The sequence below is a fragment of the Lagopus leucura genome, unplaced genomic scaffold (genome assembly GCF_019238085.1).
Source record: "Lagopus leucura isolate 7727_CA_CO unplaced genomic scaffold, USGS_WTPT01 Super-Scaffold_73, whole genome shotgun sequence".
NCBI lineage: Eukaryota > Metazoa > Chordata > Aves > Galliformes > Phasianidae > Lagopus > Lagopus leucura.
The window spans coordinates 36,325,903-36,351,258 of NW_024962252.1; the positions used below are offsets into that span (position 1 = coordinate 36,325,903).

The 25,356-nt window shown below is 43.9% G+C and overlaps 1 protein-coding gene across 2 annotated transcripts in view; it reads left to right on the top strand.

Annotated features, from left to right (window-relative positions):
• LOC122190078 (sine oculis binding protein homolog) overlaps positions 1-25,356 on the top strand; it is a 98,680-nt gene that overhangs the window by 36,267 nt on the left and 37,057 nt on the right. The window contains exon 4 of one of the 2 annotated variants that reach the window (XM_042889787.1): positions 17,657-17,752. The exons of the other annotated variant lie outside the window; for it this stretch is intronic. Coding sequence (XP_042745721.1) covers positions 17,657-17,752 — 96 coding nt within the window. The remainder of the gene's footprint in view (positions 1-17,656; positions 17,753-25,356) is intronic. 2 annotated transcript variants of the gene reach the window in all.

The following is a 25,356-nucleotide window of genomic DNA, read 5'->3' on the forward strand; positions in this document are numbered from 1 at the left end:
CCTGTTCTCACGAGCTGTTGCACTGAATTCCTCATCGGAGTTGCAGAAAACCCGGCTGGTTTGACAAAGCTCATGTTCGTATCACGAGTCTCAGATTTCAAGGCCTGAATGGTAGATTTTTGTTTTGGGAAAGAGAGTGTTTTCTGAGATTCAGGAACCCTCTCAGCTTCCTAAATCCTGCCCCTGTTTTTAACTCTGTGTCCTTCCTGCGCCTGATTCTATCACTGAGCTCCCATTCCTTAGAGGACAGAGGCAAGTGACCTCTGCTTAAAATGAATTCATTTCAGAGGGTGGTTAAGTAGAGATGGCACCTCCTTGCTTGCCACAGCGCTGTGAATGCTTCCTGCACCAACCCAAATGCATCTTGTCCCTGTCACACGACTGGAAACAACTGATGGCTTCCCGCCTCAGTTAGCATCATCAGGGTAATGGCCAGGAAAGTCTGGCACATGGGTTTTTATTAGCGGGAGTGACAAAATGCAGCTTAATTTCAGAATTGCATGTTGATCTTAGAAGGCAGACAGGAATGCACAACCGCCTCATCCCTAGCAGCACCTGCTATAACAAAAAACTAAGCTGAGCATATCCAATGCAGTGGCTGCCCAAGGTGGATCAGGCTGATGTCGGTGCTGCAGGGCTGGTCTCACCCTGCGGCAGCTGCCTGCTGGGTGCTGGGGACAGGGATGGAGACGGGCGGCTGGTCTGAGAGCGCAGGGAGCACCCAGAGGGGAGCAGCAGGACCTCACGGCTCCAAGCACCGCACCAGAGCAGACACTTCGGTCATCATCAGGCTCTGGAGAGAGTAAGAATGCTTCCTCTGCTGGGATTTCCCAAAGCGTGTGACAACATTAAGCTACCAGTTTCCCTGAAGAAGTAAACAATAGGCTTTGCTTACTCAACCTGCACTGGTCCTGCAAAGAGCCCAAGCTCACATCATCTAGTGGGAGTGGATTACACTGTCTCATGGCTCTGGCACTGGTTAGAAGTCCAGGACCCACATCCTAATTTCTTCCTGTAATTTCTTCATTACTACGTAATTTTAACAGGAAATTTCTGCAAGAAATCAGCCCTTCTTAAAACTTTCTTGTGGTGACAAATGAATATTTTAGTTTGGGCTGGCTTAAGGGAAGCTGCTTACACGCTGATAGAAAGAAATCACAATGGAAAAGCTGTTGTGATTTTCACCTCATGTTCATGTTTACACAAACTTCCTCTTACTTCACAAAAAACCAGGAGGATCACTCCTCAGTTGGTCTTTTTATAGATATCCAGTGCTGAAAAAGCAGGTGTATGTAAGTCCACCTGTCCATTTGCAAAAACACGCAGTTTTCTTTTTTTTCCAGTTCGAACAGTCTAAAAATTTTAGTTTTGTCACTTCTTGATCTCAGGTGCTCGCATTATAGAATCAGTCACATGTAAATGCTTTTCCTAAGGGACATGCTGTACTTCCAATCAGTTGTTGGCTTGTTTTGTGCCAGGAGTTCAGGATCCGCCTCTCTGCCTTTGCTGCTTCATGAAATTTCATGGCATAGACTTGATCTCACGCCATGAGAACTGTCTCAGATTTGCTTAAAGCATGCTCTGGGAGTTCTTGCAAAGCAAGCCTTCTCCTTCTGTGGGATCTGCTTGGCGTCTTTGTGCTCTGCAGCTAAAGGAGCATAGAAATTCTCTGTCTTTCTTTTCAAAAAATGATGGGTTTCAGAAATCAGCCTATTTCCTGCATATCAGATGTAATGAGTATAGAAAAACTGCAGGCTTTGTTGTCACCAGAGGATCCCTTCAGAGGGACATTCCTTCCAGAAGCACTGGTTATGTTCTCACATTGACCCCACAAGTAGATATGCAGCCTGGCAGGTATACTGCATGAGTCTGTGTTTCCAGCCTGAGTGGGTGAACCTGGAACCCAATTATTTTTAGCTTATATTGTACCTGGATTTCTAGCTGACTCTTGGTGATGTGAAAGCTCTTAATTGAATGTAATCCATGAAAGATTTACTCTCCTGATCAGCTTTCTCTCAGGAAGTGATTTTAACTCATCAAATTCCAGCTGTTCCTTAAACCCACCCTGCCATCAAATCTGTCCATTTAATTGTGAGTATTGCAGTTCAGTATCCTGCTGAGCCCTAGACCTTGTGCCCCCTATTCTTTTGTTTTCCATATAAGTCGATTCATAGAATAACACAGGTTTACCCTGGTGCATGTGGAGATGAGCAATGATGTGGAAAAAAATGGAAGTTGGTCTGATCTAGCTGATCCAATGAGGGCTGTTGAAAAACCCTTTTCAACTTTGTTCTTAAAATCCTTCTGCTTCCTGCAGTGATCCTTCTATAGCAGCCAGCTCTTAATGCCCAACAGGGATGAAAAATGATTCGAAAAGGAAATAAAAAACACATAGACTTTTGTGAGCTCTCTGAGCATTTGACCAGCCCCGGCTGCATGTGGCAGCTCCACCCTCTGTTGAAGCAACTCAGTTGTAGTTGTAGGATGTGGAGAGTTGACTAAGTTTTCCATTACTTCTAGGAGCAGTAGAACTAAAGCGAGAGATTCACACTTGGCTACAGATGCACGTCAAGGTCACTGTATTTTTCCTCCATATCATCCAAAGAGAAATGGTGTATCTTGGCACAGCCTGCAAGTTTTGTTTCTTTTCTGTCTCTGTGTTCTACTTTCTGTGAGTGTGCTGCAGAGATGTTCCCCATTCCAACTTTTATCTCACCATGTGGCTGACAGTAGCAAGGGTCTGGGGATTTGGGGTCTCGTGGAAACCAATGCGGCTATTGAAGGCGACCGTAAAAGACCTGGGTAATTAAATAACTATATACAACTATATATATGTAACTATATAGCTATAACATTAATGTTTGTTGAATGTGTCCAGGACTGGTATTTTCATTTTAAAATAAATCCTAATTTTAACAAAGTAAAAGTTAAAGGCTCTGCTGAATACCTAGACAAAATAATTTCCTAACATCTATAATTTTCCTTTCCCTTCCCAGTTGTGTGTTACAGAGAAAGTGCCTGTGTAATTGGTAGTGCTTCAGCAAGCTCCCATTCCAGTAGTGGTGTTCAAGCAACATTTGGACGTTGTGTTGAGGGATATGGTTTAGTGAGAACTACTGGTGATAGGTGGATGGTTGGACTGGATGATGTTGTAGGTCTTTTCCAACCTTGGTGTTTCTGTGATTCTGTGATTTTGTGTTTTCTTGGATGCTCTTTTGTAATTGTCCAAATTTCTCTGAGCAGCTCTGCAATCCCTAGATGGGGAGAGAAAGATTTAAACTTCTGCTGAAAGGCTTCACGAGAGTAATGACTTTTCTAGTTAATTTGTATGTTTTTAGGAGTACAATGTAAGTTTCCCAGCTAACCATTTAATCGAACACAGAAATGCAGAAAAGTAGAAGAAAGAAAAATTAAAAATCAGAATGAAATTTATCTCTGTTGTTCTTCTCAATAAATTTGCAAGCTTCCAGGTCAGTATCTGTTGACTTTGAAGTACAATTGTCTTATTGTGGCCCAAGTCAGGATATTGAAAGTTGCTGAGTTTCAAGAACATTGAGCTTTCTCACAACAGAAGTAAACACCTGGAAAAATGTTTGTAGTGCGAACGAACATATGGAAAGCCAGAGAAGCTGAGATGTCTTAGCTTACTAAAAGCCCCTTTAGTGACCAGCCTTTCCTAGAGCATTTAAAAGAATAAATGCTATTCCATATCCACTGACATCAGGACTTTCTCTTATGTGTGTTGCTCTTCCATCCAATATGCAGTGTGTATCCAGGAGTGCACATGCTGTGCATGTTGAACACAACCCTTGTCTCTGAAAGTCTCTCACCAGTTTTGGAAATAATTTATCTAACATTTCCTGGAGGTAGAATTGATAGCCCTAATGAATTCCCATGGGTTACTTTTGAGTTTTGAAAACAGATTCCACTGCCATCTCCAAAGTAAATTCCTGAAGCCTGATGGCAGAGCAGCTGGAATGACCCCAACTTCCAGTTGAGGTCAACCTGGCAGCCCCTGTATCCTGTAGGCAAGGTTCTTGACTCTGCACATCAAATCTGGTTCCTTGAAATTATCCGATGTGGGAGTGTTTATGGCATTGCTGTTAACAGCTGGTGGATCTGTCCCTCGAGGATGTGTCACCCTCTGTTTGGTTTGTGCATAGTTTTGGTGTGGGTACGTTGTGGTGACTTGTTCTGCAGAGAAGTATTTTCTTTTGTTTATGTTTCACACATTTATCGAATGTCTTGTTTTTTGCATTGTGAGAAGCAATGCATAGTTACTGAATAGCTAATAACCACATTTTTGATAGCAAAAAAAATATTTTTTTTAGCAATATAATATATAGCGATCTACAGAAACTACTACATATGCTGCATGAACTACATATTCATTCTCACTCAACTTTTTTTTCTTTTTTTAAAGGGTTAAGTCCCTGTTGTTTAGTATCTTCTTATATAAGAGTTGTTCCAAACCTCCATTTGCCCTTCACTGTACATTTCCTCATAGTTTCCTTCAATACAGACCATAGCCTGATTTTAAGGAGAAGCCTGCCATGCATTTTAAAATAACATTTTAATAGCATTTGAAAAAGTAGGTTTATCCAATGTGGAGATGCAATTAAAGTTGGTTGTTGAAAATGAACTAGTATCAGCAGCAATTAATGCTTGAGGCAATAACTTGTTATTTTCCCCTTCCCTTGCTTCTATTTCATTTTCATGTCTTTGATAGGAGATGGTATAAAATGTCTTGCTGAGACATTGCTGTTCCTTATTTCTTCTCCTTGGCCATGCAGCAGGCAAGGAGTCAACCATAGGGCTGAGGAAGAAGACAATGGACACAGGGTGATGGCAGAGTCTTGCAATGTGCTCCCATGAGATGAAGCAGATGAGCTAAACATAGCTGAAGGTTGTATTTCATCCTTTCTGGCATGCTTGTTCATTCCTATAGGACTGGGGAGGAAAAGTGATGTCTCCAATCAAGTTTTTATTTCAGAGAAGATTCTCTGTATCCTAAAACTGCCATCCCTTGTGCTTCCCTTCTCTCTTTTGCTTACTCACCACATTTCCTCTGCCTACACCTACTTGCACATCTGGAGTCTATGAGAAAGTAGGAAAGGAGGCTTACTGTGATCTTGCCTAGCTCAGTGCTGTAAAGCAAAACTTACTTACAGAATCCAGTAGCAGAGATAGAGAGCAAGCTCCTTTACCAAACCTCTCACACACTGCTCCTACAGCCCTCATGGCATGCCCATATACCTAGAAGGACTGGTGGCCCATTGCTCCTCAGATAAAGCTTAAAAGTTCAGTACCGGTCACTGCTGGAGACAAGCTTGACTGAGGGATCCTGAGATGTGATCCAGTGTGACTGTTCTTCCTCAGATTAAAATAAAGAGTGCCTGTTTCAAGGTTGTAGTGGAAAAAATCTACTCAGATATCTGGTCCAACCAGTGCAGGAAGGTTTTCTGCCATATGTTTCCACAACCTTCAGCCCAAAGAGCTGGAGGAATAGGAGGCACAGGAGTGAGCACAGCTTGAAGGCTACTGTGTTGGATGAGGAGAGCCAGTGCTGTGCTTGGGCTCATACCCAAGCCTCCCTACGTCCATCCCCAGCCCATATGCTGGTGGCAGGCTGGAGGCTGCAGGCCTGCGCTAGGAACCGTTGTCCTAGAACAAAACAATTGTGACCCACGGCAGCAGCATCAAGCTGGGACTGACATTCCCTCTTTAACTTGAGCCTCTCTGCTTTTCATCACGATGCCAGGAGTTGTCAGCTTTAACTCTGGCTTTTTTTGATTTGTGTCACAACCTAATAAGTTATAGGCCAGCTTCTCCTGTCGATGTTTTTCCAGCACAGAAGGCTTCACATTTTGTAAGCTTTTACAGCACAGCTGCGCTCGGAGATAAAACAGAATGTGTATACAGTACAGTATGCATTCAACTGATGCACTAGATTCTTCCCACCATATGTATAGAGTGGTGTGCATTTCACTCTGATACCTCACTGCCAAAACTGCCAGAAGCAAATAAACAAATGGCGGAAGAGAGACACCATATGACGCAGTGCCAGGCACATGACCTAGACTTTGAAAAGAGACCCTGCCTGCTTTTAACGGCTCAGAGCAGTCCAAGTTTTTAAGCCTTACCTCTGCTGTGTGAAGTTTTCTGCCACTGTATGCTGTGAAATGTGCTGGTTGTTAGGGAATACTCAAAGATTTCCCCATCTGAAGCAGCTGATGTTTCAGCTCCTCATGCACAATGCTCATTTTCACTTTGTTTGGAGCCAGTGATTCCGTGTCAAATTTTTAAAACAAGAGGAACAATGGAGTTGTGTGAACTAGTCTAATTCTGGAAGGAATGCTACTGTAAAAAGACATAACACATGTAATTAGAATAATAAGATTACTAATAATAGCAACAATTCAACAATTAATATAAAAACAATTCAAATGAGTCAAATGGTTGTTCCATCTCATTCCCTACAAAAAAGTTATTAAGTTGCATTTCAAAGAATGGATGGTGAAGATGCTTGTAATAAAAGGACATGAACGTTAATTACATGGTTAGACGTAGTTAATTTAAATTATAATTCTGTTCCTGGAACTCACTCTGATTATGAAAAGGGAATGCCTTAGCTTCTATTCTTTCTGGCCACCCTGTTACTGAAGAAAACACGGTGGTGGTCCTCATCAGCCTGTGGCACTGGGAAACATGAGCTGCTCATCCTTCCTGCTGGCCTTCAGGCACTGCCTGGTGATAGGTTGAACAGATTTTGGTGGATGTCAAATCTAGCTAGCCTGGGCTTTATCAAGCTCAGTTTTCCTGGTGGCTGTGCAGGGCAGGCAGGTGCTTTCTTCACTTCAGAAAGGCTTGAGGTACAGGTTGAGGAAATGGACTAAGAACTGCAAAGGTTCTTTAAAATGCAAATACAGAACAGTCTGGATGCAGGCAAGAGAATTGGGTTTTGGATTTTGTTGGGGTCAAATATGAAATAGAAAATTATATCAGAATTTTTAATTTAGCAGCAATATTCAGTAGATATCAGTGTGCTTGAAGTGTAAATAAATTTAGAGCTGATTCTTTGCTTGACGCTTTTATAATTCTATGTACTAGTGGTAACAAGAGCATTTATTTCCCCCAAGTCTTTCTGCCTCCTGCTGAAAGACATACTATGATCAAGATAAGTACCTCTACATCTTGGTTAAACAATGGGAGCTATGGAGTTGTATGTGGAGGATGAAAGGCCAAAGGCCACATTTCTACAAGTTTCTCCAGGCTCTGCTTAGATAGATATGTCATTTCAATTCTACCCTAAAATGAGAGAAGTAATTATCTGTACTGGCCACAGAAGAAGCAAACTTTGGCATTGCAGCTTGGAAGTTAAGGAACACCAGGAGTACCTCAGTAATTGAATATTGCCAAGCCCACCTTGATGCCTCAAGCACAGCCCTTAAATGGAAGAGTCAGGGGCACAGCTCCTGATGCAGCTCCTAGATGCACACAGGAATTCCCTAGCCCCATCTATTTTCTTTCCAGTGGATGCAATAGCTCTGTCTTTGAGGAAAATGTGACAGGATCACCTATTGCATAGGGCAACATATGGAGTTGAGTTGGTCCAACAATTCAATAGGTACACTCTCAAGGTGACACTAAATAGTCCATCAGATACTGGGGAAAGATTAAAGAAGGCTGGTGCTGTAAACAAGATTACTGGCTACATTTTTGTTGGAAGTGTTGGACAAATAGATCTTGTGTAAGAGAGCGTGGAAGAGGTTGGAATAAGCCTGTGGAAGCTTTAAAAAGGTGATGATACCACCCTGAAATGCTGGAGATGGCTTGAACAGGCCAATGCATATGCATGAGGAGACAGCAGTACTGAGAACATGCAAGAGTCCCGTGCGACCTCCAAGGATGCTTCTCCAGTCAAGAGTTGTAGGTGAGAAACAGGAAAGAGTAAATTAGAACTACAGGGGAGACACAGCCCCTGCATGTTGTAACAGGCCAGGCAAGTTGGGTTAGGGAATAGGGGAGGCAAACAAAACATTTGAATCAATGCAGAAGATAAAGAAGGTGGTGAATATGTTTCTGCCTGCTCATTTTTCTAGTGGAAGCATCTAGATTTTTAAGCCTGTCTTTAAGAGGTCGAGTAGCATGTAGATATATATTTTTCTGTATTAAAATGTACAGAGTTGAAAACAAACCTGCAGTCAGATAGAGCCAAGGGTGTGAAGTAAACTGCTGGGGATGGCTCTAAGTGGATTCCTGTCAGCAGAGGAACCTGGCCAAGGATCTACCTTTAGCTGCTGCCCGTGGAAGATGGTGCAAAAGGAAACTGAGAAGACAAAGATGCTTTTCGGCAGATTTCATCTTACTGTGACAAAAAGGAGAAAACTCAGAATAGGACTTCTCAAATCTCAAGGCAAGTTGGGAAGATAAATTATAGTTGCTTGTCTCCTATTGCCTGAAAAGGCCTGTGTGTTCTGGACTTTCTTGCAGACTTGAATGGACAGTTTCCTGTTTTCAGGCATGATAGTGGGGCCTCTCTGGGTGATAGAGGGTTGCTGTGGACAGGCATAGTAATAGGCATGTTATTTAGAAATAATTTGCTGCCTGTGTTTGGTGCAAACTGAGAGGCATTTGAGTTACATCTTGTTTGTCAGGAAGAGCGTAGCACCTTTCTCCTTAAAAGGAGAGTGGAAATTCTGGAGAAGGGGACTGTCTGATTTGTGTTGTATCAACCTATTATTCTATCTTCGAAAGTAAAACTTTGAAAAAAGGCCTAATAAAAAATGGTGCGGAGGGGAAGTAGAAGTGCTGTACCTGGTGTTAGAACTAAAGCCAGTGATGATGTTGTGACCTCAGTCACTGACCTCCAGCTGGGATGTCTGGAATTACAATCAGTGCTGCTCACCACCAGCCAGGTTGTGCTTTTGTCTTGCTTATAGCTGCTACTATCCCACTCTTTATTGCAACTATTCATCATCTGAAGAAAGACTGGGAGATGATAGAAGATGTCATTTGTATCAAAGCTTCCTCTCCTTTCTTTTCATCCTTTGCCCATTCTCCCGTTTATCGTCCATTCCTGTTAGATTTTGCCCCCCTTGACAGATTGATCACCCCCTAACCCCATCATAACCCAGCTCATAAATTACTTCTTTAGAAAATATTGTGGCCCCTCTATTTTCAGATGGGAATGGCCCAAATGATCTGTCACTCATGGCCGAATCAGGGAGAGATTTCTATTTTCACACTTTAAAAGGCCACAACAAATCCAGAGAATAGGTTCCTGCCTGTCTAGCATTGATCACAGCTGAGTGTTTATCATGCTTACGGATGCAGCAGATTTAAGGGAAAGCTTTACCAACCAGATCTGGCCATTGTTTTTCCTTCTCCACATTTATCCCAAGTGCAGAACTGTTTATATACCACAGAGATGTGAATTAAGAAAAAGAGTATGTGTAGAATTTTCCAGCTGTTGAAGTCTTATTGTTATCTTCCGTATCGACCAAACCTGTTTCTCTTAATTGGTTATCGACTGTTGTGAGGCAAATAAGGCAAGCTGTCATAGAGGGGAGGGTTAGGGTACAAGGCTTATCTTAATGGTATGTTGATCATCACTGGTCTATAAAGCCAGCGGGAGAGGAGTTCATTAAACCAGCCTGCAATTGCTTTAAAAATATATATGCTCTGGGTCAAAATGATTAATCATATATATGTGATACCACAGTCAGAGGAAATCAGCAGTGTTGCTTTGGTACTGGCAATGCCAGAGCTTGAAAAAAGCAGATGCATCGAAACAAATTCATTAGGGACAACAATTTTTTTTTTTGTCTGCAAGCCTTAGCTAACTATAACCAACATGCAAGGATTCTTTTTTCCTGGGTGTTGTGTTTTGTTTTTCTGCCTCCCCATGTCTCTGGCAGGCTGATTGGAATCATGTGATTGCCCTGTGCAGCAGCCTCTTATCTGTGCCTGGGAATTCTTGCAGGAAAAGCAGTGGTGGAAAGGATGCTTGAGCTACCTGACTATGAAATGCACAAAGTGCCCCAGGAAATGTTTTCATCCTATAAACTGTAACACGTGAGGAATGGGAAGAGGGAAGGAAAGCTTGTTGGGAATGATCAGCTATGCTGCTGTGAGCTGCCCATTACCAAAATGGAATCTGCTGGGAAATCTGTAGTATATTTTAATTTCTTTCCTGGCTATATTTTAGGCTGTGTATTGAATAAGTTACAATAACTGTCAAGCAGAGTCCATTAGTGTCTCTGAATCGGGCCTGCCATGAATCAGAAGGGGGATTAGCAGGACAGTCTCAGTGTTATGAAGGTCTCACGCAGCTGTGACTTGTCGAAGAAGGGGCAATAAACAAAGTTTTTTTTCTTCCAGATTATCTCTGTGTGATGTTTTTGTTATCATATTTATTCACTGACAATTCAGAACTGGTTATTAAAAATTTATGATACGGGTAAAGGTTTGTGCAGTTTGAAAAATGAGCCTTTGTGGCAGCCACCTGAACACATCCTGTATATCACTGTGCTATGAAAGCTGCAGAAACTGCCTGGTTGTTATCTAGCAGAGGAAGGAAAAAGGTGTATAGGTCTGTAAAGTAAAAAAGGAGAAAGAAAAAAAGTAAAGGGGAAAGGAGACTTAATGGGGAGTTTTTATGTGAGAGCAGAGGGCAGTTCCCTGCCTGGACTGCTGACTGGAGGCTGGGCCACTTTCACCTGCTGGAGAGTCCAGGATTCTGAGCTGCTCAGTCATTCACTTCTTCCCATACATGTTACAACAGTGGACCAGGGCAGCAGGAGCTGTTGTTCCATCAGTTTATCTTTCCTGATATAGGACAAAACTGGAAGCTGTCATCAGTTTTGGCCAAGTTTTTTTTTTTACTGTGATAGAAGGGGCTATGCATGTACAGCAGTGCAAGCTGTATGAAAAGAAAACCCTGATGAGGAGCTCAGCAGAAAATCACAGTTGTTCTGTAAAGAATATGAAACAAACCTGGAGAAGGAAAATGTGTATTGAATCCATAAAGCCAAATCTTTTTTTTTTTTTTTTTGTATGTGTGTATGTATGTGTGTGTGTGTATGTGTACATTTTAAGTGAGTTTTAAACACAGTAGGAAGAAAGTTATGGGTTTACTGGACACCAGGGTAGTACTGTTGTTAGCATTTCCTTTTGATTCAGTTATAATATTGCCTACATTACAATAGAATGTGCAGATTGCATTTTAAATATATACTGTGGTTAATTTTATACCACAAAATTGAGTGAAAAATTTAATACAAAAAGCTGAACCGTTCCGAGCCACAGACCGTGAAAAAAAGCATTATTTAAAAAAAAAAAAAAAAAAAAAATCCACAAATATCTGTTTATCAGATTTCCAGGCACATTTGTTCAAAGTTTTTGGTGTGCTTCTGTTATGCAAGAAAATGAACATGACATTCTTCAGTTGCTTTGACAAGGCTAATTTCAGAAACGTTGCCCTATCATTCCACAGATTGGCACTTTCTCCTTCTTTGTCACAAGGCATTTTTCTGGGGTAGCTTTTCTCAGCAAAACTGCCTGTTTCCCAGGAGTTCTCACACCTTCAGAAAGGGACAATGAGGAAGAGTGGGCTGGATTTGGTTAGAATAGCAGCTTTGACCCAGTGACCATTTATTATTGAAGTCAGAGAGTGTTTCTTATGTCAGCACAGGGGAGGAGGTTCCAGGATGTTCTGAATGATGCCTTTTCTCCAGTTTTAATCACGCCAGTCAGATCCCTGCACCCCAAGTTATTTCCACATCAACCCTTTCCTTAAACTTGTGGATTTGAAACACCTTTCTGATCTAGTCTGTCATCAGTGCTGTTGTTTTCATACTTTGTATTCACTGTAGGCAGTTGTAGAAATTAAATGTCAACTAAAATTTGGACAAAAATTGGAGGCCTTCTCTAGATTCACCACCACTGGTTGTGGGCATATGATGGTAAAGCCTTAGCAGCTCTTTGCAAGAGGTGGGCTGCCAAAGAGGGTCCCTGGCCTTGCCTAGAGTGTCTGCAAGGAGTTGTGCCTCACATTCTGTTTGGAGATGACCTCTATACAAGGATGTCTCTCCTCAGTGACCACATGGCCTTGCTTGCTTTGAAGGGTACTGCAGCACAGTGGCCTGTCCTGTAGCATATGGAAGTTGGGAGTAGCTGAGTGTCAGAGAGAGGTTTCAAGAGAGGCTGTGGGCAGATCTCAGCAACAGAATGGTACAGACCTGCCTGCCTTCAGCTGCATGCTGAGAGGAGAGCCACAGTCCCCGGCTCATGTTGGCATCGGTAACTGCTCCTCTTGCTTCAGTTCACTAGAGGTTCCTTCAAGGGAGCAAAAGAAGCTAGCAGAAGCCCTGCTGGTTTTCCTCTGCACACTTCATAAAGAAGTTACAAGAAGGCACATTCCCAATTTCTTTTTAACTTCGTAGATCACCTCCAGCAGACAGATTGTCTCGTGGACCACTTCCCCTCCCATTGGCGATCAAATAACATTCCTGTGGTGGCTACAGCAGTTGCTTACATGGAAAAATAACATTAGGAAAGTATTTAATGTATTTTTAGCTGTCTTTAAATGCATTTTAGCAGCTGGAAATGAGGGAAGTTAGTACCATGTGGCCCACAGACTCTCCGTAGCCCACCACCAAATGTTCAGAGCTGCTTGCGGCAGAAAGCCCCTCTGTGCTGGACAGGCTTCTTTCACCTGGGGAGGGCCCAAGGTATGGGATGGCCAAAAAATGACAACTGTGGAGGCTTGTGGGTTGTGTGCAGCTGAGGAATGTGGTGAGCCCACAGGTAGTGTTGCTCTACCATTCGGGAAAATCTGGGAATCCTCGTGGAAAGCAAATTTCTCGTGAAGTATTAGCGGGGGTCTTCCCTGAGAGAGGGACTCGCTCCTTGGGAGCATGGTGCCAGGGGTCCTGGACAGGCTCTGCTGTGGGTGCAGGGCCACAGTGCTCCCACCAAGCCCCAGGCCACAGTGAGCCTGTCCACATTTCTGGAAAGAATACACTCAACAGATGGAAGCGGAGTACTATTTTTACCGTTGCTGGTGCAGCAAATACAGAGACCATGACAATTGATTATGTGGGACAACAGCAAGCCACAGGAACTGGAATTTCAAGGATTAGGGTCTCCCTGAGGATTTCCTTCAAGAGATGCATTTGGAGGATGAGGAATTCCTCACCCCTCTGGCTGGAGAGATACCTCTGTGGGGAATGTGGAGGCATGGTGCTCTGCCCCATCTGCAGCCAGTCCAGGACAATAACACTGAGAGCAATGCAGGCTTCTCATCACAACAGGATGCCAGCTATACAGCAGTTGTCTGTGCTTCTCTAGCGATGATGTTTGACTTGCCATGGCTTTTTTTGTCCGACCAGAGACACTCAGCCTGCCTTTAGTATATCTAGGGGTGGCTGCCACGTGTTTCATCCATTTTAAAGGGCATTTAGGGAAATTAGATGGCAATTTTATACAGAGTAAGCAGGCTAATATTCTGTCACTCTGTATTACTCGATCGGACATTTCTCCTAGAAAGTAGATGTTAGGTGTTCTCATTTAAGTGGCATTAAACTTTTGTGGACCTAGCATTAGGATTTTATTGCAAAAGCATTGTCCCGTTTTAGTGAAAGCTTTGCATTAACAAGTTCCATCTTAATAAATTATTCTGTTCAGCCTGCCTTGTGACTTACACTATCATGAGATCCTGCCCTTAGTATTAGCTACAAGCACAGATTTCCTTTTCCAGTATTAAGGCTGCATAAAAAGGCATTGAAGCTAAGAAATCCCCAATCTGGATCAAGATATTCTTTTTTTCTCTACGAAGAAACAAATATCCATGCAGAAATTGAAGCACTTTGGAGAGAAGGAAATCCTACTGTAGATTGTTCTTCCTCCTTCTTGTTAAAAAAGGAAATCTTGACTTGATATATAGTCTGTTTCCAAACTACTGGCATCTTTCACAAATATAGGCTGCTTGGCTGATGAGCAGATAGCACAGTTTGTGTAGCCAAAGATAGTTGTCATGATGCACTTATTAATGAGTACACACTGAACATCAAATGCTGTGCTATTTTCAGAGAGGCCCTTCCAGATCCCTCTTTCTGTTCTTTTTTTGATTTCTTTTTTTTTTTTTTTTTCCCTTATCCTCCTGCCATTTTCCTCCAAAGCTCAGTGTCAGGGAACAACAAGGGAAGGGACCTGGGAGAGGAGGTGCACTCATCCATCCCACTTCCTCAAGTCAGGAGCTACTCTGTGCACGCCATTTCTGACAGATGTTTGCCTAATCTGCTCTTAAAAACCTCTAGTGATGGGGCTTTGACAACCTCCTTAGGCAATCTACTCCAATGCTTTGCAGTACCTATCATTAAGACAGGTTTCCTGATATCTAACCTGCAATTAAAGGCCACAATTTCCTCTGCCACCCATCATCATGTTGAACCTGTAAGTCAAGCCAGCCCCACAGAGATGGCTGTACTCTCCTTTGTAGATCTTCCTGGCCATCAACGTGCCCTGGGTGATGTGCTCTCCTCTGCCAGCAGTCCCTGTGCTGAGTTCCCCTCCTGGATGTCACCCTGCCGATAGGCAGCTACCTGCCAGCTGGGGCTGCTCAGTGAGGGATTTGGAAGTCCCAGGAGAGGTGTTGCCGCAGAAAAGTTGAAGTAGTTTTCTGCTGATGAAAGTGAGTGTTCACCGTGATCCCAAGGCTGAGTAAGAGCTGAAGCCTTTATTACCTGGAACAAGATGTGCTATGAGAGCAGTCGTACCGTATATTGCATACATGCATTCATTACATCTAGCACTTTGGACATGCACTTTTTGTTGAAAGCATTTCTGTAACAGTATTGGGGTTTAAAAGCATTTTAGAAAACAGGAAATGACAGATTTGATTTGCTTTTTTTTCAGCTGCTTTCTTTTGAACGGTAGCACTCAAAAGTGTCCCCCATGCCAGTAGGGCTGATGGAGAAGCTGCAGATGCCAGCGTGCTGGGAGCGAGGCAGAGAGGCAGGGCAGATAGGGCAGGTGCCTGCTGGTGTAAAGCAGTGACAGAGAGGGACTCAGCACAGATACAGGCATATCACAGTGCTGCAGTGACACGATAAACTCTGAGCCGCTCTTAATACGCTTATAACGGTACTGAACATTGTAAGGGTATTTCCTTCTACAAATTATTTACAACTGGAAGATGGTAGTGATGGATTCATGTGAGGCAGCTGGGGAAATAGGTCTGGCTGCTGAAGGCAAGTGTTTTATCCAGTGAAAAGGAGCTAGCCGAATATACTTTTGCTGCTTAAGTAAATGATAGCAGTATGCCATTCAACTGGTTTTGAGACAAGGAAATTTTGGTGACATCTGAAGTTAAATGAAGTAAGGAAAGGCAGGAGGGGAGCGTGTTGCTGGCAGAAGCAGCCTTTGTTGAACCAGCAGTTTTGGTAAGTGGCTCAAGGTCAGCGGGCTTTGTCTCTGTGTTGTGACATGTGCATCACAAACACCCTGCTATCCATTTCACTTTGCAAGGTGTGTGCACTGGGACATGGCCCCAAGAGACAGGCTGCAACCTGCAGCCTGGCACGTGTGCAGCGTACACTGCAGATCCAAGACACGGCTGCACGGCTCTGGGGCAGCACTCCCAGCTCTGTGCAGCACCCATCCAGCCCCATGCGAGGTCTCCGCAGGTCTCTGCCACCTGGCTGCATGGAGGTGCAGCCGTATCTGCAGGGCAGAGCTGCTGCTGGAGCGGCTGTTGCTGACCTGTGCATGGCATTGGGAGGGCATTTGTGTTGAGTTCTGAACTGCTTGGAAGGGCCTCAGCTGGCCGTGTCCCTTCACACAGGCTGCGAGATGAGAAAATGACCAAGTTTGTTTTAAAAATGAGCAATTTTATTTTATTTTTTTAATAAAATATGTTCAGATTTGGGCTTGGTATTTGATGCAGCATGGGAGGGAAATGTATTGTATGAGACACGGTTCAGTTCCAAGTTAATAATTAGAAGAATACATTTAAGCCTTTGTCAATATGAAAGGGATTTGGGGTGCTCGGGAATGCTTTGCCTCTTCTTTGTGGTTAGAAGGAAAATTGTAAAACATTTTCCACACGGCAGCTATTGAGGCAGCAAAAGAAAAAAATATATATGAGCTGCTACGACACACACATTGTAAGCTATTTTTCTATTTCCCGATAGTAGATGCTGTTTGAAAGATACTTTTGGGCAAAGTTTGCTCTTTTAAAAATTGCTTTGTCTCCATTGGGCAAATTTTGCTAATGCTGCAGGGCAGCCAGCTGAGAGCTGAGGTGCAGCTGGTGTAACCCCGTCACGTTTTCCCAAAAATCCCTGCACCACTCACCCGCTGCTTCCCTTTCCCAGCTCTTCTCCAGAGGAGAGGCAGAAGCCTCTCTGCAGGCGAACCAGCCGTGCAACGTGCAAGGTGCAAATAGCTTTCACAAATGCCAACACTAAAAAAAATGTCCCTGCGCTGGCAGCGCGACACGTGCAAACAAGCAGCTCACACCACACCACACAGGAAGGGACGATGCGGGAGCGCTGCCACAGCCGTGGAGATGCCGTGCCCCCCGGGCCTGGCCGTCACCTTGTTGTGGGGACTGGAACCGCAATGTGCTGCGTCCCCCCCACATCCCTTCCTCGGCCCCACTCCTTCCCCCACCCCCGGCTCATTGGGGCTTATTTAAATACGCTGGCAGGGAGCCAGGATCTCATCATTTTAATGCAGTGTAAAATGGAATGTGCATAATTATATGCAAGCCATATGCGAGGGAGACAGCTCAGCTGTGAATTTCGGGAGGCTGCGAGAGGGAGAGAGCGAACAGTCAGGGATCAGATGAGACGGAGCGGAACAGAGTGCAAGTGTCACCCAAATGAACAGTGTAATGAGTGCTCTGCCGACACTCCTCCTCTCACCCTCTTCTCCCTTTTGCTTCAGCTCAAAACCCGAAAACGCTGCAGATTAGGAGGAAAATGCTATATGCAGGCAGTGTTGCTAATGGGCTCTGTTAATGTCTCCATTTAAACTTCGGCTTTCTTAATTAACAGTGCAGCTCCAAATAACCGGTAACTTTTAATGCATCTTTGTAATTAAACATTTTTCCCGCGTTTGATGGAAGGGTGGCTGCTCTCGCGAGCTGATTGCTCCTTTTGGATCTTCGCTTAAGCACGGAGGGGGAGTCCGTTTGTCTACAATAGTGTTACGTGTAAAATATGACTATGAAAGCTGATTTATTTTTTTTGGCCTTGCTGTTAAACTGAAAATACATTATCTAGGGATTGCTTACGCATGTCAAAAAGTTGAAACGAGAACGTATGTAATGTAATCCTGAAAAATGCAATGAAGTAAATGGAAACCCTGAAGTTACTCACGGTTTCCAGCTCAAATATTTTGTTTTGGGTTTGTCCTTTGTTGTTCTAATGATTATGCTGCGATGAATTTGCATGTTCAACCTAAGCTGTGTAAGAGAACGGCATCGCAGGTTCTCGTATCTAAAAGGTGTATTTAAACAAACTTTTTAATAATGTTGTGTTTGGGGATTCCCGTCTGTTTTAATGATCTGAGCTGTTATGCTTTTAGCTATTTTTTTTTCCTTCCATTATTTGTAAGTCCCTAAATAGGCCATTATATTTCCCTTCAGGCTAGAGATGAAGATGGACATGCTGAAAATTTTCCCCAGCAGCACTATGCTAAGGAAACTCCAAGACTTGCCTTCAAGAATAACTGCGAACTACTTGTAAGAATAACATACTTACAACAAGTCTAGATTGTTACTTTAGCACAGTGAAAACCGTTTTTCTTTCTGAAAGGCTTTTGTTCATTATGCCATACATTATGAAATATTACTTTTTTTTTTTTCTTTTCTTTTTTTCTTTTCTTTTCTTTTTTTTTTCTTTTTGTGTGTGTTTCTGTTTAGCATTCTAATGCTAGTTCTGGTATCCGTGAACGATTTAAGATCTTGAATTGCTTGCCAATCTCGTATGTTTGATGTCAGAATGTGAACGGCCTCGTGGTGCTGCCTGGTCCCATGTGGTGCAAGGAGACAGCCAGGCTGGTGCCCCAAAGCTCTCAGTCCCATCCAGTCAGTACACGCAGCCATAGGGCTCAGAGCTTCCTCGCCCACAGCCCTCTCCTCACTGCTCCTCTGCTGCGGGGAAAGAGCAAAAGCCAGGAAGCACTGATGGGGAGCCTGCAGTGTTTGCAAGCTGAAGCACAGCCACTGTTAGCTGCAAAGGGGTCTTAGTTCCAAAGCAGGGTTAACTCTGTTCATTTTAGCGTTTGCAGCTAGGTGAGATGAAAGGCAAGCAGGAATGCCTACTATATTTCTATTAAATGAATCTGTTGGGACCTAGCGTTCTTGATTAGCTTGCGAAAATGAGTGCTCCACTATGAGTTTTTCTGTGTACCTAGAGTAAATAGGGAATGAATTGTAGTGTATGTAAAGGAGATTCACACACTGTATTTGAAAATGGAAATTGAGATGAATTGGTAGATCTCTCCCTCACCCTTCTTCTTGGCCTCACCTACATAAAATGTGTCATTTGGCTAAATAGAAATATTTGCAGAGAACCAGAACACAGGATTAGATTTTGAAATAAGCTGAAACAAGCGACAGGGCTTTTGTCCTAATTATAATAGCCAAGAGAAGGATAGCAGAGGAGCAAGCAGCATTCCCAAGGCACTGAAGCCTGTGCAAAAGGTGCTGACCAAATGCCAGCATTGATCCCCAGGTGGGACAGCCAGGGCAGCCAAGATGCCGAGCTGGGATAACCCAGCATGAGAACTGCTCCTAGACTGGTGCAATTTATAGAGATGCTCACACTGCTGTCCCTTTGAGATGGGCTTGGTATCCACACTGGTGGACCATAGGCTCATGTACCGCCGGCATCCTCAGTGCGAAACCAGCCCTGTGGGATCATGACAATGTTTTCAGGGCCACATGTAACACTCGGAAGAGTTGGCTGGTTCCCAGTGTAATTTCCTCAAACAAAAAGGGACTTGCACCTTTTGACCTGGGCTTGCTTCCTCTTTAATCCCTTGCAAAGCTCCTGGTGGTTTCAGGGGCAGCAAGGTTACATGCTAAGGTGAGGAAAGTAGACAAACACAAAAAGAGATTCCCTGTGGTAGTCCCAATTCTGTTGCTTATTAAGTGGAGGGGTTTCATCACAGCCATGCTTAATTACTGTGCTCTCGCTCAGACTGAGTGTAAGGACCCATCCCATGCCCCTGTGATGTCCGTGAAGTCAGGATGGCTTCTGAGTGTTGCTGAACTTCAGAACTAGGGTCATAAGACAGCACAGTGGCATGTATACAAAATAAGAAATGTGTTGTTTTGACTGAAAATCTGCTTTATTTTTAGCGCAAGCTATGAAAGAACCAATTAACCTCCCTTGTACTATTAAAATCAAGCGTTCTTTCAATGCCCTGTTAAATACTGCTTTATCAGTATCCGTGTAAGTTATTGCATTATTGTATCACTTCTGTACCTGGCAAAAGCTCAAATCAGCCAAGTTAGTCTTTCATGTGCTTTTTTGGACAAGTTTCAGTTTTTGTTTAAGGAAGTAATAAAAGCAATTTGTCATAGTCGTATTTTCCTATGCTATTGGAAACAAAATTGGCAGGGATGTAACCCGTATTCAATTCACTGATAGAAACAAAAGAAAGTAGACAAACAATGAATACCTCTGCTATCTTTCAAGATGCATTTTAGGAACTGATAGTGGCTGTACAATGATGGGATTAAGCTTTGGGAGAAGGAGGAACTGGTGTCAATTTTTTGTTGAAGATGCTAGATGTTTCACAGAGAGGTAGTGCTTTTTTCTTAATGTTTGCCTTTTTTTTTTTTTTTTTTTTTTTAACAATGATGTATTAAAATGTGCTTGAGAGTAAAATGAATGTCACAGGAACTGGCCAGTAAGACAGCATCTGTCTCCTGAAGGCCAGTTGGAATTTCTGGGTTTGTGCTAGCAACTGTTTCCTTAGGAGGAATGAACCAAAAATATGAAAGAAAGGAGTGGGGACAGCTGCTTCCTCTAACAAATATTTTCCCAGTGGTAAAAACTTACCCAGGCTCTAACAGTGCAAGTCAGGCACTGCCTGAGAAGGAGTGGATAGATGAGATTCTTAAAAGAAAGAGAAACTGAAAGTTGTTTATGCTTTTGAGAATGAGGAAATCCTTGGAGTTTTCTTAGTGCAGTTGAGTGCTGCGGTAGCCTGTCAGGTGAGCTGGGAAGCCGAGGCTCCAAAGTGCTTTCTTTGCTGTAGGGTTCAGCTGCCGTTTTCGAGCCAGGTTTGCTGCATTGAGCGTGGGCTGCGGGCTGGGGAGATGCTTGTGCTGCGTGGCGCTGATAGGCGGGTGCAGGGCTGGGCGCTGAGGGGCTGTGCGTGGATGTTTGCCCGCGGGAGCTGTACTACATGGGCTGCATGCTAATAGCCTGGGTCACGGGCACCAGGGAGGGCTTAACTCCTGAGTACTTGGAGGGATTTGAAAGCATGGCAGCCTGCAGTACAGCGAGTCATGTGCTATCTTCACTGCTCACACCTCGGAGGAGGAGATGCTTTGGTTAGAGTGATGCAGCTCTGCTGTGTGTTTTTTTATGAGAGACAGCTTGATAGGAAAAAGGAGGAGGAATGAGTTATAATTTGTGCAACATAACCCTCTGAGTGCTTGCAGTGTATGTTAAGAAAAGCAGAGACAATTAAAGATTTTGGTTGGCATAGAAAGACATTATGCAGTTACAGGATTAGGTGAGGGTGATCATGTCCCGCGCTAAATCCAGATATGCTTTGTGTCATGTGCTGTGTCTTACAGCACAGAAAGCAAAGTGGATGAGAAGCTCCAGTCATTGAGGAGATAAATTTTTCCCTGCGAGCTTTTCAGCAGCTTTGTGGATCGTGTTTTCTTAAGATTAGTTACCCATGATAAATACTGAGAAGTGCATAATACAAATTTCTTTTTAACGAGCCTGGCCAGCATGCTTTTTTGGCCAGCCACCCACCCTACTACCATAGGCACAGCCTCAGGATTTTAAATCCTTTTTCCATGAGTGGCTGGAAGCTTTTCTTTCAGACACATCTCTTTGTTTCCACAAGGAAAAGGCAGAATTTAGTCCTCTGCAAGCTGATTGTAAAGGAGCAGTACAGTCCAGCGAATAGTGGATCTGGACAGAGATGGGATTAGCTGCTGAGAAAGGGCAGGCTGGGATGAAAAGGCCACTGAAAAGCCTCCAGCCCTGGCCCTAGCCAGCTGAAATTCCTCAGCCATTGCCTAGAGAAAGGGGAAATCCATCTGGCACCTACCCAGGTTAGTCAGGGTAGGAAGAGCCATGCTTGGGTGCCTTTTAACAGAAGTAGGAAAGAAAAATCAACAGTTCATCCTTCTCCGCTCTGGGCTTCCCAGAATACCGAGTCAAGGTTTCAGACCAATGTGCTGCTGCCTAAGTTCAGGAGGGTCTGATCGGTTAAGGAAATTAAACGCCAGGTTGCTTTCCAGATCATTTGTTTATGGAGATGATCTGAGTACCACCCACTGCTCTGGAACTATATGTAAAGCAGGCAAAAAAACAAAAAACAAAAAACAAAAAACAAAAAAACATGAAGAGCCTGAAAAAAAAATTCCTTTCCAATCCCACATTCAGCTGTGATCCATGGCTGTGCTGCAGTAAAGTCTTTCTCTTTGAAATCAAAAAGTCTGCTCCCAGCAGTTCTGCTCCTGCTCCTGGAGGATAAATCTGTGACTCCAGTGTACAGTGACTTAGGAGATAGTCTTGGTGTTTGGAAACTGTTACATAAATGACAAACAATAAAACATGCTTGTTATCGGATTGAATACAAACTCACCCACAGCCATTGATTTGTAATCACTAACAAATAAAGGGAGAGAAAGCTCTGAAAAGATATCTGACGCAAATACAAGTGAAGCAAAGAATGCAGGCTGCTTAGATGTGAGCAGAAGGCTGTCATGGATGCAGTGGCAAGGCTCAGAAGAGCCAGGGCTGCAGAGGATGCTCCTTTCAGCTTCTGTCATACTGTTGCTGCACCTGGGGGAGCCAGGATCAGGGAGCCTGGCACAGGTTGGCACCCAGGCAGGTGACAAGGGGGGAAGTGTTGACTTCAGAGTTATAGTTCTGGAAAGGGAATCACTTAAATACTTACTAGACAGTCTTTAGAGGGCACTGAGAATACTTGTGATTGGATAGGTCCTGTAGCTTTTGTAGTTCTAGGCACATTAAACATGGGTATGTGTAAGAGTGTACTCAGGTAACCACAAGAATTTGGGTTTCAGAAAGCAAGGTTTGGGTTCTCCCTTTTTACAAGGTACCTGGCCTATGTCCTGTGCCCCAGTGACGAGTAAAATAGCTATCGATTCAGTGCTGTAATTAACTGCTTATTGGTACACTTGCAAACACAGAAAAACAGGGGGAAATTACTTTGCTTATCCCCTCTTCTGCCTTTCCCCTTTTGTTGCCCACACTGCCTCCTTATTCCTAGCAAAGAGCAAAAGCAGAGGCTCTCCATGGAGTCCTTCTCCTTCCTTTCAGGTTCAAACCAAGAGAGGGAGAAGGAGAGCACCTTCTTGGCCTTCCCAAGGGCTGGGGAACTGAGGCTTTTTGGCCACCTCCAGCCTTCAGGGCACTACTCCAAGTTGGATCTGAAGGAGATCCCACTGCCCTGAGGATGTAGCAGGAGAGAGCAGCCTAGAACTGGGGCACCCTGTGGTGGTAGTACCCACCCCCCAGCCAAAACCTCCACACCAGAGCCGACTGCTGTTCCAATTACACCTGTTTTTTGCTGCCTCTTTCCTCTGGTGCCATTTTTTGGTTGTTTACCAGTGGGTCTCATCAGCTTCTTGATCAGTTTGTGGCCGCAGCCCGGAGGCACCCCATGGCACACTGTGAGCTGTGCCAACAGCCATCCGAGCATGTGGCTGGTGGGAGTGCACGGCTGCCGATGGAGAGCCCAGCGTTGTCTTCAGGGGCTTTGGAACAGGCCCAAATAACTGTCAGAACTGCAGTTATGGCTCTGGAACAGAAATATCGAGCAAAGCAATTTTAGCAGAGAATTGGTACTGGTGTTCTTGAAAACTCAGTAATCTTGGCCACATGAAATTCAACCTTTTCTATGACTGAAATAGCAGTGGAGCTTAGGTCATATCGTGGTCTGATCATCTGTAACATTTCAGTTTCAAGAGCTAAATTGTTCATGAGTTAGAGCAGAATATTTTCTAGAAAGAACCTGCCCCAGACCCTACCAAACCCAATCAAAACAGAACAACTTGCATTCTGCTTCTTCTCAAGCAAAGAGAACATCCCAGGCAAAATCAGCAATGATTTTTCATGGTCCTGAATTGCTGCCAGGCCAGATATGCCGTGTGTGTGCTGCATCCCTCTTGCCCTGCTCCTGGTTATCTATTTTTCTGCTCAACAGTGGAAGGGATGGTAGTGGCTCTTGTTACAGTTTATTTATGGGATCTGTGTTGGGTACAAGTGCTTCTCTGGGGCCTGGAGAAGTTTCCTGCACCTTCCCAGTCCTGCCCCCTGTGCTCCCAGCCTCCTCCATGTCAGTGGCAGCCCTGTGCCTTGCCTGCCCTGGAACCTGGAGGAGGCTGCTGTTCTTGACTCACAGCATTTTTAGGGCTCTGCCGACATCTGATCCAAATCCCCATGAAATCAGTAGGATCCCTTCCATTAACTTGCTGTGAGCTCTGGATCACATCCTGTATTCCACAGGCAAGGAAAGACAAACAACTGCCCAGAGTCTCCTTCCCCCTCTCTGACCAGCAAGTGCTGTAGGCCTGCTAACAGATAAATGGAAGCATGGCAAACACAGGTTTTTTTATAACATTGAATGTGAAGGCTGAGATCAGAGATGGGACCTGCAGAAAATACCGCCATGCCAGACTGAGTAGTCCCACTTGAGAGAGCAACTTTGGAAATAAGACCTACGTCTCATTTTTTGGCTGCACAGGGCTGCTGAGGGTGGCCACCATCCACATGTTTGAGTGGGTCGAGGGCCTACACAGTGGTGGTACAGGGTGGGATTAAGCCATGTGATAGGCAGTTGCTTTCCCTGGGAATTTCCGCTCAGCGTTTTTATGGGGCTGGTGGGGTGACAGGAGGTGTTGGGACCTCCGAGCTGCATACCAGCCCCATTCCCTCACCAGCAGAGCTCTCCTCAGCGCTCCAGTTATATCCATCAGCTTCGCCTGGGGGTTCTGGTTGGGCATTTTCCTTCATATCAATACAGGAATATTATTTGAGGATGTGACACTTGATACTTTGCTTTCCTTTCCTCAGAAGGAGGCAGTTTTCTAGTTTTTGACATTATTATTATTTCAAAAGGGATGCAAAATGCATTTGTTTAAAAGGAAAATAATTCAAATCCCATTACAGCCCCAATTCTGTTGTCTTCCCAGAACCAGCATTAAGATTTTTATTAATAAATGTGCAACTATTGGTGTGAATAATTTCTCCTACTTTAATTTCTCCTTACTACAGTGCTGTGCTGTATTCCTCTATTTTTACTCTTTGTTCTCCTCATTTGATGTTTTTACTGAAGTTATAATTTTCATATTATCGTAGAATCAAAGAATCCTTAGAGTTGGAAGGGACCTTTAGAGGTCATCTAGACTGACTTTCCTGCGATGAACAGGGATACCACAGTTGGTCAGGTTGCCTATGGTCCCATCCAGCCTGGCCTTGGAAGTCTCCAGGGATGGGGCATTCACCACACCTCTGGGCAACCTGTTCCAATGCCTCACCACCCTCACTGTAAAAGGCTTTTTCCTAATACCCAACCTAAATCTACCCTCTTTGAGCATGAAGCCATTTCCTCTTGTTCTATCATCACAGACCCTGCCAAAGTGTCTGTCCCCCTCTTTCCTGTAGTTCCCCTATAGAATATATTAAACATGTTCTCATTGACAAATGGCTTTTTCAAACATGATCTCAATGAAATACCAGTCTAATAAAATTTCCAATTTTATTTAAATTTTAGTTTAAAATTCTTATATTTTAAAATTTAAAATTTTTCAGAGCTATAAATATTTGCAGGAGGTATTTGCAGAGGAATCAGAGGACTTAGTGGGGCATGAATGAGATGTCATGGGGCACCCTGGAAGCCACAGATGCCTTTGCACCTGGAGCACCGGGGCCAGGCCCCAAAATATCTCCTGGCTTCCGGGACCTGCCATGCGTTTGCCTCAGCTCTCACTCATGCAGTGTCAATGAAAATGAGTGTTGTCGGGTCTGAGCAAGTGCTACGCGGACCAGCATGAGCTCTGTCATTCTGCAGTTGGCTCCTGCCTCGTATTGCTGAACATACTGCCCTCCCCATTAAAAA